The sequence below is a fragment of the Anthonomus grandis genome, chromosome 7 (genome assembly GCF_022605725.1).
Source record: "Anthonomus grandis grandis chromosome 7, icAntGran1.3, whole genome shotgun sequence".
In the NCBI taxonomy this organism is placed as follows: Eukaryota; Metazoa; Arthropoda; class Insecta; order Coleoptera; family Curculionidae; genus Anthonomus; species Anthonomus grandis.
Window position 1 is genome coordinate 7,491,683 of NC_065552.1, and position 18,715 is coordinate 7,510,397.

At 35.2% G+C, this 18,715-nt stretch overlaps 1 protein-coding gene across 1 annotated transcript in view; it reads left to right on the plus strand.

Moving 5' to 3' along the window:
- The window catches only part of LOC126738875 (ankyrin repeat and BTB/POZ domain-containing protein 2), a 137,144-nt gene that overhangs the window by 14,541 nt on the left and 103,888 nt on the right, over positions 1 to 18,715 (plus strand). Inside the window, exons 3-6 of the mRNA XM_050444339.1 lie at positions 5,949 to 6,144; positions 14,066 to 14,230; positions 14,290 to 14,469; positions 14,560 to 14,757. Coding sequence (XP_050300296.1) covers positions 5,949 to 6,144; positions 14,066 to 14,230; positions 14,290 to 14,469; positions 14,560 to 14,757 — 739 coding nt within the window. The remainder of the gene's footprint in view (positions 1 to 5,948; positions 6,145 to 14,065; positions 14,231 to 14,289; positions 14,470 to 14,559; positions 14,758 to 18,715) is intronic.

Consider the following 18,715-nt stretch of genomic DNA (forward strand, 5'->3'; position numbering starts at 1 on the left):
ATTATACATTTAGCATTTTCATCAAGGACTTTTGTAGGTCGTCCTGGCTTTTGCTTGGGAGATTCCACTTGACCTGCTACTTTTCTTTCCCGCAACAATTTGAAAATGGTGGACTTTCCAATTCCACTCATTCGAGAACATTTTTCAACAATTTCTTGCACAGTAAAACTAGGGTAATCGTGTTTTATGCAATCATGTACATTTAAAATAATAACTTTTTCACTCAGCGATAGTGGAGAATTTTTAGTACATCTTTTCGTTGGGCTGAATACCTCCATTTTTTAAATATTGGGATAATAATATTGTGATTACGCTACAGCGTAGCAGTGACTACTAACGTTTAAAATATGATTTAAAAGTATTTATAGTCTGTATATATTACCTGACCCCATTTTTGCATGTTACAAAGCGTTAAAAGATAGGTACCTATACAAAAGGATTAAAAGTATTTATTTAGTATTTAATCTCTTTCAAAATAAAGGCATTTAATCCGTGAAAATTAAATTCATAAATATTATAAGTACCTGCGCCTATGAACTACCATGAAATGTAGCCAAACAGAACGGAATTCCCCAGTTTATTGCTCTATACACTTCTGAAATAGAGTATAATTACTAAAATTGGATAAAATGGTAGTATCTTCGTTTAACCTTCCGGAGCTCGCGCTAAGTATTTTGGAAAGAACGCTCGCATGTGGACTCAGAGTCCGCAGCCTTCAAATGTGCATATTTCTAAAAATTATTGACAATAAAAGTAAATTTTTATTTATTTTAAGATTTTATTCATCGAATACATTGATTTTGGCATTTTAACAAAACTTATTGCTACAAAAAAATTAAAATAAACATTTAACAACACATAAAAACTTTCTAGAAATTAAAAATAAAAATGAGTTTCATTCTGAGCGGCATTCATGACAATTAACAAGTGAATGCTCTAAACAAACACATTTGTGGCATTCAACACAAAAAAAACGAGAAGGTCTATTTTTTTTTCTATCGCAGTATGAGCAACGTCCACGTTGTCCTGCTGGTAGGGGCTCAGGTAAAGGTGTTTCCAGTCCGAAAAGTTCTTTTATTCTCAACTGCGTAGCCTTAGGAATAGTTTGCGTCATTCGACGGCGAATATAGCCCTCCACTAATTGAAATGACAAAGATCGCAAAAACTTTCTTCGTCGTATACTTTCATTATTATTCATTGAATGAACAACAAAAGAGTTTATTCCCGATACATTGAGTAACGAATAGAACAAAACCATGGGCCATCTTCTTGTATTACGTGCACAGTTATAAGACGCACATATAGCTTGTCCACACAGTCAACACCTCCTTTAGATGAGTTGTAGTCCAATATCATATCTGGTTTTCCAGTAGAAGCATCTATTTTATCGTCAAAATGCATACTTGATAAAAGCAGCACGTTCTTTTTTTTTTTTTTTTGGTGTATATGATGCTAAAGTACAGTTATGACGAAAGGCGAACATGGACGATAAAAGTGGACCTTTTGTTTTTTCTAACTGTACCTAATAAAGTTAGCTTGAAATCGAACTCAAGGGAATTGAGTAGCTCCATACTGGTAAACCAGTTGTCAGCTGTAATACGACAGGTTCCTTTTATTGATTGGCACAATCTCTGCACCACTGCAGTGGGAGAATTACTCGCTTGGAATGGACCCTCAGGCTGCTTTCCTACGTAAACCTCCATGTTGCAGGTGTAGAAAGTCTTGGCGTCTACCATAGCAAATATTTTTAGCCCATATTTATTGGGTTTGCTAGGTATATACTGCCTAAAGTTGCAACGCCCCCGAAATGCTTCTAGCTTTTCGTCTATTGTTAGCCATTCAAAAGGTGTATAGGCGGAATCAAAGTTACCAACAACTGTATCAAACACTGTCCGGATGGCGGCTAGCTTGTCAGTCTGTTTTCCTTCGTCTCTAGTTGCCAAATCATCAAAACGTAAATGATCTAGCAGAAATCGAAATCGACATTGGGACATCGTTAGTCGAAAAAGCTCGACGCCAGTACCATTCTGTGTCCATATTTCCTCAATATTAAGTCGATTAGATTTCAATACGCCAGATAAATAAAGCAATCCAATCAGTGCTTATATTTCTAATATGTTCGTGTCTTTTGCATCTCTTTTACGTTGGTAATTGCCTCTACTCATGGCAATATGTCTCTTTGTATTTTCGACTATCGAATTCAGTACTTCGTCTGTAAAAAAAGCTTCCAAATGTCAATTTCTCTTTTTAGGTCTTTCGCAGGTCTTTTTACCCCTGGAAGATGCTTTATCAAGTTCTCCGCCCTGATTTTCACATTTCTTTTCGTCATATGTTTGGCCCACTTAGTTCTATCTTTGCCAGTAAACACAGGGTAATTTCCCCTAGCGACTTCATCAGTGGCTTCCGTCTCCGAAGTTTCTTGTTCGGTATCACTATCCAAATCTTGCTTTTCTAAATTGTCTTCTTCTCCATCATCTTCTTGGTCCTCAAAATCACTCTTTGGCTCCTCATCATCTTCTTCCAAACATTCTTGCATGAGCTTTTGCAAACGAGCCTCCTCTCCACTCCAGGAGCACGCCATCTATAAAAGTGTACAAATATTTCTTAAATTTTAATAATAAAAGCTAACACTCACCATTGCACAACAAGTTTAACAAAAAAAAAACGCATACAAATATTTAAATTGAACGCTCGCGCGCGGACTCACAGTCCCCAGTGGCTATAATTTGGCAATAAACGCACACACCAACGCACAAATGAGCACTGACTGTAGGAGAACCCGGGATAGAAAGATACTTAATAGCTTTGTTTTGGTTCCGATTTTGGGATGATTCTAGAACTGCGCAGAACTCGTTGCGCCGTAAAGTAAAATCCGGAATCGCTCCCGTTTCAATTCTGCATGGTATGGAACCCGAACGCTTGACGCACTGACAGTAAACAGCTGATTCTGATTGTTTACTAAACACAACTTGTTTTGAAATTTTGAATATTGCTTAGTGCTTTGTTTTTGGACCTTTTTAAAACATTTTTAAACATTAGGACTGGAATAAAAATGTCAATAGATTAAAAAAAAAATCAATAGATAATTCCTAGGTTAAGTGAAATCTATCTACAAGAAAAACAATAAACATTAACAAAGCATAAAAAATAACTTATTTACTTCTTCTTCTTCTTCCTCTTCTTCTTCTCAAATTTGGTGAAGTCGAGTAAAATTCTAAGGATATATTTTTTGCGCATGTGCGAACTGCCTGATTCTGAATTGATCCCTACTCTCGAGCAGGGATTTTTGGACGATTCTAGGACAATTCTGAACCGGTCAAAAAAAAAACCAAAACACCAAACTTCAATTCGGAATCAATTCTAATTTAACCAAAACGCATTAAACAATCTGCGCATGTGCAAAACAATTCTAGGACGATTCTAACAGGAACCAAAACAAAGCTAATATTACAGCGCTGCGGGTTGTCGATTGTCGAAATTAACGACAAAATAAAATAGTTGCGAAGAGTCCGCGCGCAAGCTCCGGAAAGTTAACAAAGATTAATCTAGAAGTTTTAGAGAAAAAATGGCAAAAACAAATTATTGGTAAAAAAATGTAAATTCTATCAATAACAGCTTTAATTCTGAAAAAAAATATGTCGATTCAATACCAAATTAACCTCTCGTGGAAAAAACTGAAAAATATGTCACCTTAAATACTTTATCTACAATTTTTGAAAGCGAAAAAAAAATTTAAAAATTCTTTTCCCTTATTCGACAAAAGCACACAATGTTCTGTGATCTGCCTAAAGCATTCTATTATATTACGCAATACTGCTGGAAGCTTAATTATTATATGGTGCCAAGCTTAAAGAGATTTTAATTAATATCTCTCCGAGAGGACCCTGATAAAAGGCGAATTATCAGATAGAAAAATAATTTCTACTGGAGTGCCTAGAGGGGATTAGACCCAACACTTTTCCTCATTCATAACAATTTAGAGTATTTATTTTCCTTCATATATTCGCCTTTGTACATAAAGAGATAATCGGAAACAACCGGTGTTTTAAATGTATAGCCGACTTTGGTAGCATTTCTCATTTTATTCATATGGTTGATTTTTTTATTTAATAATATTTTGAGAGCTTATTTATTTTTTTTAAACTTTACATTAAATCAGCGCAATAACAGTTTGCAACTAAAACTGATTTTTCACTTTTTCTCTTCTCTCTCTTTTTGGGCTCATTTTCGTTTTTCACTATACATTACATTACATTCATTCCTTAGATAGCCTTAAGGAAAACTACCAAAAAAAAAATCACGCAAAAACTCTCAATATACCCACAATTATTTAAACAATCCATTGTTATAATAAGACACAACGAGTGGCTATAATTATTGCAATACGTTCTATTCAGCAAGATCCCCGGTCATTCACTAAAAGTCTTTTGAAGTTCAAACACCGTAAAAGAAATGAGGTGCAAGGAAAATTGTGATTGTGTCTTGTGCAAACAGTTGAGGGACGTCTGTGAACAAAAATTGAAAAACATCGATGATGGTGGTGATAATTTTTTGTTCGGATCACAAAAACTCGGTGATAACCTGAAATTTAAGAGAAATTCTTCAAAAAAGTTTACGTTTTTCGGGATGGAGGTTGATCTGGAGCAGAGGGCCTTTGAAAGGTTTTCGACTCTAGGGAAAACTAATAAGAAAAAAAGCAAAAAGTGTGTCAAGAGATTGGATGATAAGAGTTTGAAAAATGACAAGAATAACAATGAAAAAGGCAGAATTAAACATAAATCAATTATTTACATTAATGATAATAAAGTAATAGATAAAAATCACGAAGATAATATAGTAAAGATAACTAAAAAAGTCGATGAAGATTTCATATTGGAATTTTTAGAAAATTGTAATGTAATTAACGTGCATTTTCTGAATTCGTACGCGTACGCTTGTCAGATTTTCGATGAGATTATGATGAGCCGATTTAATTTGTATTCTGAAGATGAATCTGACGATTTTCCTTTGGGAATGGAAGCAGACATGTTTTATAAATATCTTCATCGAAAAAGGTAATTATTTTTTAAATGTTTTTGATACGAATAATTTGTATGTATTTATAAATATTATTTGTTTCAATGTATTTTGCTGTGAAATTATTTTCAGCTATAAAGGGTTTAAACTTTGACAAGTTTCATTCTTGATTCTGAAGTTTTTTTGTATAATAATTGAGAAAATATCCTACTTCTTCTTTTTTAGTGCTTTCCACATTTATTTTGTTTGTGTGACGCTACAGTTTTTACAAATTTACAGTTTTGTGTAAAAATATAACAAAAAGAGATAAAAGTTGACAAATTATAAAATTGATGAAAAAAGCATGGTAAAAACAGAAATGATACCTCAACACCTTAGGCTTATAAAAGTACAATTTCTAATATTTTGCTGCTTTTTTTAGTTCAGTATCATATTCAAGTTAATTTAGGTCTAGTACCTTTAGAATAATTTCAATTTCCTTGAGAGTCATGGGTTCGAAGATTGAGTTTTGTTATTGAGACATAGATATCTCCCAAAATCTTATTTCAATCATTTTATAACTAAAGTCGATTAAAAAATTTCATTTTCACCATATGCAGATATTTTTTCCATTAGATTGCATCTAGTATTTTTTGATAAATTTCAATTTTTTAGATGCCTAAGCTTGAAATTATTAACTTATCATTAACTTCTTCAAATAAGGATTCTATGAAGGCCGATACCTTAAAAAGTTCCATTTAAAGTAAAGACAACTTTTTTTTCACGTATCTTTAATTGGAATAGGATGGCTTTTATTACAATAAGATTAAGTATGTAATGACAAACTCTTGGCACAATTTCAGATGAAAGCACACACATATTTTCGGCACTCACCGAAAATCACCATTTACCACACTAGTTTAGTAAATAATAAATATTTAATTTGTTTTCAGACTATCCACGACTAACTCCAGACCAGATCACACCCCAACTTTTCAGCAAAACGTCGAAAGCAACAATGAAATCAACAGAAACTCTTTGAAAAAAGACACTTCCAGAGGAATTACCAGTACCAACGTCAGTAATACTGATAAACCAACATTTGCTTCGCAAAGTAGTGAAGGTCATGAAGTTGCCTCAGAGAGAATGGTAAGTATAAAAACATTTAAAGAAATTAGACGTGACTCTTTTTCTTGTGATATAAAGACATTTTGGACCCAAAATTTAAGCTTTTACAGTAACTAACCCTAATGGCCAGAGTTTCATTTAGTCTTAAATCTAAACTAAATATTATAAGATCCGTTATTTTTGTCGTCAATGTAAGAACTTTGCTTGTCATTTACGGTTTTTTTTTTATAAGAAAGCTTGAAAACTTTATAAACTTTACGTTCTTGAAAGGGAAAACCAACATTCCGCAAACAGAAAAAAAAGTTTTAAATCTTCTTTCAAACAAATCGTCGTTTAATATGAAAGTTTTAAGGCTCCTTTGCGAAGTTTATTTTATCTACCGCTACTTTAAAACGATGATCGTTTCGACAGGCAATTACTCCGGGTACTTTTTAAAGTAAATTTAAATGAACTTTAGACCATTAAGTACACTCCCAAGGGTTAGGAGGGGATTTAGCGAATTTTTACCATCGGAAGTGCCAAGGAACTCATTAACCGTTATCAAATCATATGTTCACGTAATCATTCATTGATTTACGAAGTTAACATCCTTATATTTAATATAGGAAACCTCGTCAAATTATTCTATTTTTTATCTACAGCACCTCCAAGATTCGTCCCGACGTGCCTTCCCGACGTACAGGTTAAGGATACAAAATTCAACCTTAGTCCTAACATATAATATTTTCATTTAACTAATCTGTTCCAAAATATATCCATATTCTTTTATACATCCAATGCGTTGCTTCTTGATGATCAGCATTCTAAAAAGTATCATAAATATCTATTCCAGAAATATCGTTTTGGTCTCCTTGGCCTTTCCTCTTAAATATTTTATTCAATTTTTTTGGTTAGTTATTTAGTTAGTTTACATACTTATTTCTCATATTATTCTTTTTGCATTTTGTTACCTAGAACATAGGTACTCTACTTTTGGACATCTTTATTATAACTATGCTAGTCTTCTGATTTTTATATTTATTAGGTTTTAATCACCATTTTCTGTTGCTCTTTCTACTAGCTTAATTGTTCTAATACACTGATTTCTGCACTTAAGATCTGAGGTAGCAACACGTGTTTACTAAAATAATTATGCACTTCTTACCTTTCAATTTTCCAATTCAGTTACTTCAACAATATTTTACAGAGCACTTCTAATTTGTTCAAAAAGTGATCTCAGAGCTTATTTGTGCATTATTTTTCTTTGACATGCAAAATACACTCAGCGATTATATTACTCACCTAATTCTTTATTAGCTTTTAATGTGCTCTTTTGGTGGTCCAGTTATTGTTGAAATTTAATTTAAACTTCCAGATTCTTAACAATTCTACTCATTTTCCTGTATTATGAATTGCTTTTCTACTGGCTTTCCATCATCGCTCTCAAATGCTCTTTCTATTAGACCATCCTTATTTACTATCAAATTCCATTAAACATCAGTTAACTAATATGATCTTGATATCCTGATTGCCTTTCATTTTAGGGCTATAGTAAAATTATTCTGATTACGTTATCCTGCTTTTAGTTTAGTATTAGTACATATAAATCTCCTGATATAGGCTTTCATAGGTTCTTGAGTGCCAAAATACCCATGCTTTGGCATGCAATAGAAAATCATAGGTAAAGCCTAAAGTTCAAAAGAGAACTAAATATTCTTCTTGGGCTACCAGATCTCCCAGTCTGGATTGAGAGGGAGGCCATCTATAAGAGGATGAGAGATAGCGGAGGGTGGCGCAATGTTCACTTAGGACAAGGACATATGACGATTACTCTCAGGATGTATAAGAACGTACCAATTCTGACATCCAGATGCACTACAGAAAGTGGCAAACTAAGGTTAAAGAAGGGGTTTCAAGTCGAAATCGCGACAAGGGAAGAATGGTCGGCGAACGAAGTTAAAGAGCCAAGTGGTTTCCAGGCCTGGTACACGGATGGATCATGGATGAAAAGCACCAATTCAGCCGGAGCCGGAGTGTACAGGATGGAAACGAACACAGGGGAATCCTTTCCGCTAGGGAAAAACACCACACTTTTCCAAGCGGAGATGTTTGCTATACTCGAAGTAGCGAACAAACGAGAGGCATTGGAAGGTGACGGGAGGATTTGCATTTACTCCGATAGTCAAGCTGCCCTCAAGGCAATTCAGAAACTCAGGGCCAGCTCAGCGCTAGTCCAGAAATGCAGAAGCGCATTGGAAAGGCTTGCAGCACACAAGGAAGTGAGACTGAGGTGGGTCCCATGACACCAAGGTGTTGAGGGCAATGAGCGGGCCGACGAACTGGCAAGACAAGGTTCCGTTAACCCCTTTGTAGGCCCCGAACCTTGTCACGGTCTTAGCAAAAAATAAATCTCCCAGGCACTTAATAATTGGGCCTAGAAAAAAACAAGGAAGAATTACAAAAGGACAGAAGGATGTAGACAGGCCCAGGAAATGATACCAGACCATGACGGCTCTAAAGCAAGGCGACTGCTAACAATGACCCGACAAAGTATCAAAGACTTGGTGGGAATCCTGACCGGGCACAACAGTCTAAACAGGCATCTACACCTTCTTGGTATAAGAGAAAACCCACTCTGTCCGAATTGCGGTACAGGGGAGGAAACTTCATACCACATACTAGGTATCTGTGATAGGTGGAGTCGCCTAAGAAGGAAAATTTTTGGAGCAACGACACTCCAGCGGGAAGATCTTAAAGATCTGGACTGGGACAATGTGCAAGCCTTTATTAAAAGGACGGGACGACTCAGTGAAGACCGCGCATTGAGAGTGGAGGCGTAGGGGTGGGTGATTCTGGGGTTGGCGAAAATTGGCTTTACTTGCCGAGCTCTAGCTCCCCCATCCTTACTACTACTACTACTACTACTACTAAAGAGAGAACGACAATACTTCTCTTCTTCATTTGGGTCGAACTTTAGTCAGTTTAGGGAAGTAGGAGTAAGCGATCGTCCTTTTTTTTAACTTGTTGACTTAGATTTGTTATTGCAAGTTAATACATTAACATTCCGTACTCAAGACCTGAATTAAATAGATGTATATACTGAAATTCAGCTGCTCCTTTATATGTATATTGCCATCAAGCATATCCAATCAGAGTTGAATTTCAATAATTCTAATAAGCCTAAACTACCCAATTTAATCCTGGCCTCCCAATTTCGTAAAAACATTCTTATTATGTTGGTCTGCTCAGGTTAGTAATCTATTCTTAGTTATTATTTGATATAAATCTTCTGATATGGGCTTTCAAACAGGACTGGCCAATTCCGTTCTTACTTGGGTCAAAATCTAGTTAGTACAGGGGAGTAGGAGTAAGGCTATCGTCCTTTTTTAATTTCTGACTTAGATTTGTTATTGCAAGATAATACATTAAATTCCTCAAGGCTAGATGTGCTTAACGAAATTCAGCTGTTCCTATATCTGTATAATAAAATTAAGCATTTCCAATCACAGTCGAATTGCATGAGCTTAAACTTTCCCATTTGATTTCGGTATTCCAATTTCCTTTTATTTCAGGGTTGTCGTAGAATCGTTCTCTCCAAGTTGGTCGGTTTTCTGCGTATTAGTTTTGTATTTTTGGTTATTATTAAAGACAAATCTTCTGATGTGGACCTTTGCACATGACTGGTCAATTTTGATCATGGATGCAGCAATAGCCATGCATTAATATGTAACAGAAAATTAAAGGCAAAGCTTTAAGTTTAAGACAAAACGACAATACTTTTCCAGTCCCTCACTTGGCTCGAATATTACCTGGTAGAGAAGAATAAGAAACACTATTCTTCTTTTTTTACTTGTGACTAAAATCTGCAATTGCATTGATTTTCACACTAAAAACCTGAGTTGGCCAGATCCGTATAGCGAAATTACGGTGTTATTTTTTATTTTAGGAGTTCAAAACTATCTCTGTAAAGACTGTTACTTATTTCTCGTTATTTTATTAGGACATGAATCTACCAATATTGCCTTTTCCTCTAAGGAACTACCAACCACTTCTTTACCACCTTTTGAACAATAATTTTTCATGCTCTTCTGGTGGTCCATCTTTAATCATTGACATTAAAATATTCATCCAGTCTCATTTAATTATTTACATTGATTTCCGCACTTGAGGTAGCAACACGTGTTTACTAAAATTAATATGCACTTCTTACCTTTGAATTTTCCAATTCAGTTACCTCAACAATATTTTACAGAGCCTAATTTGTTCAAAGAGTGATCTCACAACTTGTTTGTGAATTATTTTTCTTTGACATGCAAAATACATTCAGCGATTATATTACTCACTTAATTCTTTATTAGCTTTTAATGTGCTCTTTCGGTGGTCTAGTTATTGATGAAATTTAATTTAAACTTCTAGATTCTTATCAATTCTACTCATTTTCCTGGATTATTAATTGCTTCTCTACTGGCTTTTCATCAGCCCTCTCACATGCCCTTTTTAATAGACCATCCTTATCCACTGTCAAATTCCATTAAACATCAGTTAACTAATATGATCTTGATATCCTGATTGCCTTTCATTTTAGGGCTATAGTAAAATTATTCTGATTACGTTATCCTGCTTTTAGTTTAGTATTAGTACATATAAATCTCCTGATATAGGCTTTCATAGGTTCTTGAGTGCCAAAATACCCATGCTTTGGCATGCAATAGAAAATCATAGGTAAAGCCTAAAGTTCAAAAGAGAACTAAATATTCTTCTTGGGCTACCAGATCTCCCAGTCTGGATTGAGAGGGAGGCCATGTATAAGAGGATGAGAGATAGCGGAGGGTGGCGCAATGTTCACTTAGGACAAGGACATATGACGATTACTCTCAGGATGTATAAGAACGTACCAATTCTGACATCCAGATGCACTACAGAAAGTGACAAACTAAGGTTAAAGAAGGGGTTTCAAATCAAAATCCCGACGACGGAAGAATGGTCGGCGAACCAAGTTAAAAAGCCAAGTGGTTTCCAGGCCTGGTACACAAATGGATCATGGATGAAAAGCACCAATTTAGCTGAAGCCGGAGTGTACAGGATGGAAACGAAAACAGGGGAATCCTTCCCGCTAGGGAAACACACCACAGTTTTCCAAGCGGAGGTGTTTGCTATACTCGAAGTAGCGAACAAACGAAGAACATTCAGCAACTCAGGGCCAGCTCAGCGCTAGTCCAGAAATGCAGAAGCGCATTGGAAAGGCTTGCAGCACACAAGGAAGTGAGACTGAGGTGGGTCCCATGACACCAAGGTGTTGAGGGCAATGAGCGGGCCGACGAACTGGCAAGACAAGGTTCCGTTAACCCCTTTGTAGGCCCCGAACCTTGTCACGGTCTTAGCAAAAAATAAATCTCCCAGGCACTTAATAATTGGGCCTGGAAAAAAACAAGGAAGAATTACAAAAGGACAGAAGGATGTAGACAGGCCAAGGAAATGATACCAGACCATGACGGCTCTAAAGCAAGGCGACTGCTAACAATGACCCGACAAAGTATCAAAGACTTGGTGGGAATCCTGACCGGGCACAACAGTCTAAACAGGCATCTACACCTTCTTGGTATAAGAGAAAACCCACTCTGTCCGAATTGCGGTACAGGGGAGGAAACTTCATACCACATACTAGGTATCTGTGATAGGTGGAGTCGCCTAAGAAGGAAAATTTTTGGAGCAACGACACTCCAGCGGGAAGATCTTAAAGATCTGGACTGGGACAATGTGCAAGCCTTTATTAAAAGGACGGGCCGACTCAGTGAAGACCGCGCATTGAGAGTGGAGGCGTAGGGGTGGGTGATTCTTGGGTTGTCGAAAAGGGACTGCTCAGGCCTACTTGCCGAGCTCTAGCTGCCCCACCCTTACTACCACTACTACAACTAAAGAGAGAACGACAATACTTCTCCGGTACTCATTTGGGTCAAACTTTAGCCAGTTTAGGGAAGTAAGAGTAAGCGATCGTCCTTTTTTTAACTTGGGACTTAGATTTGTTATTGCAAATTAATACATTAACATTCCGTACTCAAGACCTGAATTAAATAGATGTATATACTGAAATTCAGCTGCTCCTATATATGTATATTGCCATCAAGCATATCCAATCAGAGTTGAATTTCAATAATTCTAATAAGCCTAAACTACCCACTTTAATCCTGGCCTCCCAATTTCGTAAAAACATTCTTATTATGTTGGTCTGCTCAGGTTAGTAATCTATTCTTAGTTATTATTTGATATAAATCTTCTGATATGTGCTTTCAAACAGGACTGGCCAATTCCGTTCTTATTTGGGTCAAAATCTAGTTAGTACAGGGGAGTAGGAGTAAGGCTATCGTCCTTTTTTAATTTATGACTTAGATTTGTTATTGCAAGTTAATACATTAAATGCCTCAAAGCTAGATGTGCTTAACGAAACTCAGCTGATCCTATATCTGTATAATGCAATTAAGCATTTTGCTTTTTCCTCCTAGGAACTACCAACCACATTTTGAACAGTAATTTTTCATGCTTTTCTGGTGGTCCATCTTTAATCATTGACATTAAAATATTCATCCAGTCTCCTGATTTTCTGAAAATCCTAAGATTGTTTTATTCTCTTTCATTCATCTGTTTTTCAATCCTCCTGTAGATATTTCTCAAAGTCAGCTAGCAACTGGTCTACTTCTTCTTATCCCATAAGTTATTTGGGAATTTTATTCTTTTAGTAAAAAACCGACCAGTGCAGTGAAAAAATATTCTATCTATCTTTGATGCTAGTTTGAAAGTAAAACATGGAATATCCAGAAAAGTTGGTAAATAAGGTTGTTGGCAGATTACAAATCTATTAGAACCATTATAAAGTTAGTCCTATGGTTGGAACCTTTGATGTGACGCTCAAATTACGAGACAGTTTTACCACTAACAAAAACTCTTTATTTTTACTCTCGACACGTGTTTCACTAACGATGTTAGCATCTTCGGGAGAGGATTAAAACAAAACTATAACTACAATTTAGGACACGGATGTGTATTAGCATCATAGTTTTCGTTATTAGAAAAATGCAAAAATCTTTTTATTTGACAAAAATGTTTATATGGCATTACCTTAGCAAACATGGGAGTGGGCTATTATGGACTTCTTGGACCAGTGGAGCGATAAATCCGGTTTTTTTATGAGAGACTGCATCATAGTTATTGTGAAAAACACTCTTATTTCATCACAAGTTGTTGGTTTCCATTCATCTCTGGTTCTTACACGCCGAAAAATTCTTTGAGTCTGACTGGCATACCGGTTTGTTTCCAAAACAATTCTGCTCTAACAAGCTCATTATCAAAAAACAAGTTGAAAAATTCCAGTGCATTTTCATTGTCAATAATGTTGAAGTTCAAAGACGATTGGCCAGTAAATTGAAATCTTGGAGGGCATGCTAGCAGGGCACTCTTGCAGGACTATTTATACTTTGAACAGTCCACTGGCGAGCATTTATTAGAGGCTGCGTATCACTTACAAACTACTAACTTTTTCTTCCTCACTTGACCCTGACTCGTCAAAACTATAATTTACAACGTCAGAATCGCTCGACGACATTTTAACACCCGTTCTATGCAAAAACCAATACTAAACTAAAATCTAACAAACGAGTAAACAACGACGATAAAATCAGGATCATGTGACACCCAAGACCAATAGAAACACATAATACATTTTTTGGAAATAATTCGGTTTAGCGCCTAAACATTTATTTTGTAGCCCGAACAAAATCGGATAATAAATAAGTGAACCAAACTTATGAACGAATTAACTCGGGATAGTTAAATTTTGACGCATAGCACTAAGACGACTTTACTCGGGATCTGAAGTTAAGAATTAACCTCTTAACTTTCAACGCAGAAGACACCATGCCACTGATTCCTTTGAGAATTTCGAACATAAATTTACGTACACTTTTTTTAGGTTTCTCCCAAACGAAAAGTCGAACCATTTCAACACTTATACGTGGCCAACAACGTCAAGACGTCCACTTTCAGTGAACAAATTGAAAAGAACAACATCTCCAGTACAAAGAACAATTTAAACAACAGCGCAGACTATAACTGTTCACATTCTTCCATCAACATGGTTAGTAGTTCAGTTCCTTCAAAAAATTTTCATAGACAAGAGTTTTTACTGAATTATAGGTTCCCGAGAGAGATACGGGTCCGAATAAAGGACCAGTAAATACATTTGGAAATCAGCTCAGAATGGCTCAGAACCAGCTGGTGTCGAAATATGGTGGGGATCTCACCTCGGGAGACGAACATAGGGTGGTCACAAACAGAAAACATTATCATGTTAGTGTGCAGGAACTTAGGATGCAGGTAAATTAGCTAATTTAGGAAAGAAAATTTGAAATTAAGTATATCATCTCGTCATCTTTTATTGGGAACTATTTGTTTTGGTAATTTTAGCAATGCAACAATAGTTCTTCAGATGAGAACAGATCGTCCGGACATGCCAGTATGTCTGATACTGGAAACAGTTCGCCACGAGAAGCTGCCAGTAATGGAAGCGAGAGATTGAACGCTGGAGTGGTGATGCAAAAACCCATAAGGAATAAAATTGCGGCTCAGCATAATCGGTCTAGGCATAGAGCTACACCAGCCAGGGTAAGAATCACAATATCCTATTTGGAAAATTACGTGTTTGTACAAATATGAATATGCCTCAAAAAATATTCATTTTCGCCCATGTTTCTAAATTGTGGCGCCATCTAAGAGTCATGTTTTAAAATATGAGCTAAGGTATCTGAAGACCAAAAAGTAAAATATTCAAACAAATCTAAACTGATTATCGTACAAACAGTATAGTGTGTAAGATGCGGCATTTAAAATTTCCCTCGACTAACAAATCTATCTACTCGTGTAAAATCTTACTTATTCCTGACTTAATCTTCTAGGAAAATAGTTTCTAATGTGTTTATACTGAGGTTTTATTAGTAAAAACCAGCTTGCTTTACTGTAAACTGACTTGTGTAAATCAAGGTAGTGGCGGTTGTTGCTATAGCGGCGCAATAGGCTGCGAATAGCTGTAGCGTTTTTTTAAGAGATATTTCAGGAAAATAAATGTTGAAGAGAGGCAGCTCTATATTGGTAAGCTTTGGTCGTAGGTCGAAAAACACTTACCATACTGCCATAAATCAAAATTAAGTCAGGCGCCACTCAATTTAAATTACAATATCTTTTGTTTGTTTCCAGCCACTTGACTCGAGAAAGATTAAATCAATATTCAACTGTTCGTAAGTACTTAATAGGTATTTTTAAATAGAACATCACTTTGGTTTCAGGTTTTAATCAGGTTTATTATAAAAAATCAACCTTTTTAAAAGTCAATGAGATGAGACTTAAGTTAGATGTTTATATATTTTTTTAAATAACTCTTCTGATTTTAAAGTAAGAACTAAATTAGAAACGCATTAAAACTCTTTTTAATGTTTTATATGGTATAATATGACTTGTCTTTGGCCAAATATTAAATTGATATTGTATTACAAAGCCCTTAGAACATTGAATGCCTAGAATAAGCCTAGCTGCAAACCATAGGCGAATTTGTTAGAGTTCATCATCTCTCAGACAATGATGTCGAATCGACTTCAATTTTTCATATAATAAATATATTTTTTTCTTAGTCCACTAAATATTTTTTTAACGTGTAAAAAATAAACTCTTTAAAAGTTTCATTTAATTTCTTTAACAAATAATATATACTTTAAGGGGAATCAACAAATTCTAATCGTTCCTTTCACAGGCGAGTAGGTATCAATGGTGTCATCCTTCCAGGTTATAATATTATAAAAGACGACATATTTGTGATGTATCTATTGAGTATTGGACACCAAAATTAGGCTTTTTCTCTTTATTTCGTTTAGGAAAATTATAATTGAAATAAAAATTGAAATGTGTAATTAAGTATATTATTATAATCTAGCAAATTTTTTGCTTATTCGAACCCGAGATGCCGCAAAAATATTATGTAAAAATGAAGGTAGTGTCCGGTCGATACCAGCACCCACTGTTAATCATAATCATAATAATCATCCTGGAACTCCATAGGACTTATTAATTACCAATATTCACAATGGATAACTAAATTGGATTAAAGTAGGTTTAAATCTCGTTTAAACTAAGTTTTTTTTGTGAAATTAGTTAAAAATTTAACTTCGAACGGATTTGAATTAAACTTTCGATAATATATAATAAATATCTAACATATTTGAGATGGTTGCAAACCTCTACAAACGGAAGTTTTTTGGTTAAAAACTATTGGGTTGTTAGATGTTATCAACGGGTATAAGTGCTAAATGATATGAATAAAACTTTTCCTTATAACCGTTAGGAGTTATAGCTTTATATATTTTTTAACATCTAACAATTCAATAATTTCTTACCAGAAAACTCTTGTTTGTAGAGGTTTGCAAGATCTCAACGTTTATATAGTTATATAGTTATACATTATAGAAAAAAGATTAATTCAAATCCTTTGGAGCCTTTTACACTTCTTTAACAGTTAACTTTTTAACAACATCCAAAAACTTTAGTAGAGGTTTGTAGAGGTTTATTACCATAAATCGATTTAGTTATTCATTGTTAACATCTGGACAAAAAATTATTTAAATTTCTGGGGAATTTCAGGAGTTACTGGCATTATATCGATTAAATAACTGCAGGCGCGGACTATAACCAGGTTGCTGGCAAACGACATATGATGCGTTCTACAATTGGTTGCTGAATATCAATCGGACGCTAGCTTCAGATACATGCAAAAATATCTAGAAAAACACATAAAGTGGCAACATCAAATACTTCCATTGTAAACATAGAGATATTCTACGTTGCCAAGTTGCTTCCCTTTCATTACCTTTTTTGCTAAGAATCTTTTTTTATTATAAAAAATGTGTTGATTAGTACCTCAAAGTATACAGGGTGTTCATTTAAAAACTTGTCACCACGGATTTATCGAAAACCACTGTTTAAAAAAAACGCCGAAATACGTCAAAAGGTTTGTCAAGGGGGACAACTTTCTAACCTAAAATTACTTCACCCTCTTTCACCCATTGCCCCCCAGGGTCATCCCCTTAAAAATTTTAAATGGCAAGGGGTATCGAGTAATAGCTTGTTTAAAAGGTCTTTCAAAGTCTTTTATTTTGACGTTTGATTTTTTTAAATCGGTCTATTCGTTTTCGAGAAAATTAGAAAAATCTTTGTTTATCTTAATTTGTTCAGATAGAAAACAAAAACATGAAAATATCAGTTTTTATTTCAATAAGTGTTCAAAATGTTGCCCGTTTTTGGCCAAACAATGATATAGGCGATGTTCAAATTCCTAACGGACATTTTCAAAAACATGTTGTGGGATATCATAGCAACTGTCGATGATGCGTTGACGAAGTTCATCCAAACTTTCAGGTTGGGGAGTAAAGACAATAGATTTCCAATGACCCATAGAAAAAAGTCTAACGGCGTTATATCAGGAGATCAGGTCATTCTATAGGCCCCCTTCGTCCTATCCATTTATCTGGAAACTCGTCGTCTAGCCATTGCGGGATTGAACGGGAAGAACATAGTGAGGAGGAGCGCCGTCTTGCTGGAAATATATTTCAGCCTCATCAAGTATAGGGTTTCCATCATCATCGATTTGGTTTTCAATGAATTCAGTGATAAGTGGATTGATGGTATTTTCCATCATATCCAAATAAATGTCTCCATTTAAATTTCCGTTAATAAATAATGGCCCAATCACTTTATTTCCTAAAATGCGAGCCCATACATTAATTTTTTGAGGGTACTGGGTATGCCCTTCTACAAATGCATGAGGATTTTCATTGCTCCAATATCTACAGTTATGCTTATTAACAAATCCATTTCGATAACATGTGCATTCATCGCTGAAGCAGATATTCTTTACATAAATAGTATTATCATTAATCGCTTCAGTCATTTTTTCACAAAACTCAACTCGCCTATCGAAATCGTCTTCGGTTAACTCTTGCAATATTTTCATTTTGAATAGATGAAATTTATGAAGTTTGGTAACTGTTTAAACAGAGCCTAATGAAATACCAGTGGCAGCAATAATGTTGCGTAATGAAGTATTAGGATTTATTCCAAAATGACCCAAAACTTCAACTTGAGCGGCTTCATCCAAAATTCGCCGATGATCACGTTTTTTATTTGCAACAGATCCAGTTTCTGTAAACTTAGTAACAAGGTCCAAAACATACCTATGCAAAGTTATCTTCTCCGGATGTCTGGCGTTAAACGTGACGGCAGTTTGCCGAGCACATTGATTTGCGCACCATTAGAATAATTTCCACTCTTTCGGCTAGTGTGTAAACCATTTTGGAAGTAAAATCTTCAATTCAACAAATACATTTTCACTATTCCAAGACTGTCATAAATAAATTCTTTATTTTCCTTAGCAACTATAAATAACTAAGCAGGTATAACAATAAATACAGTTCGCCCAGGATATCCGTGTTGATGAAAGGAATGCGGAATAAAATTCAGGTTGTTATTTAGTTTTTTCCACGTCTAATCTTCGGAATTGCTGTTTATGTTGGTAGTTTCC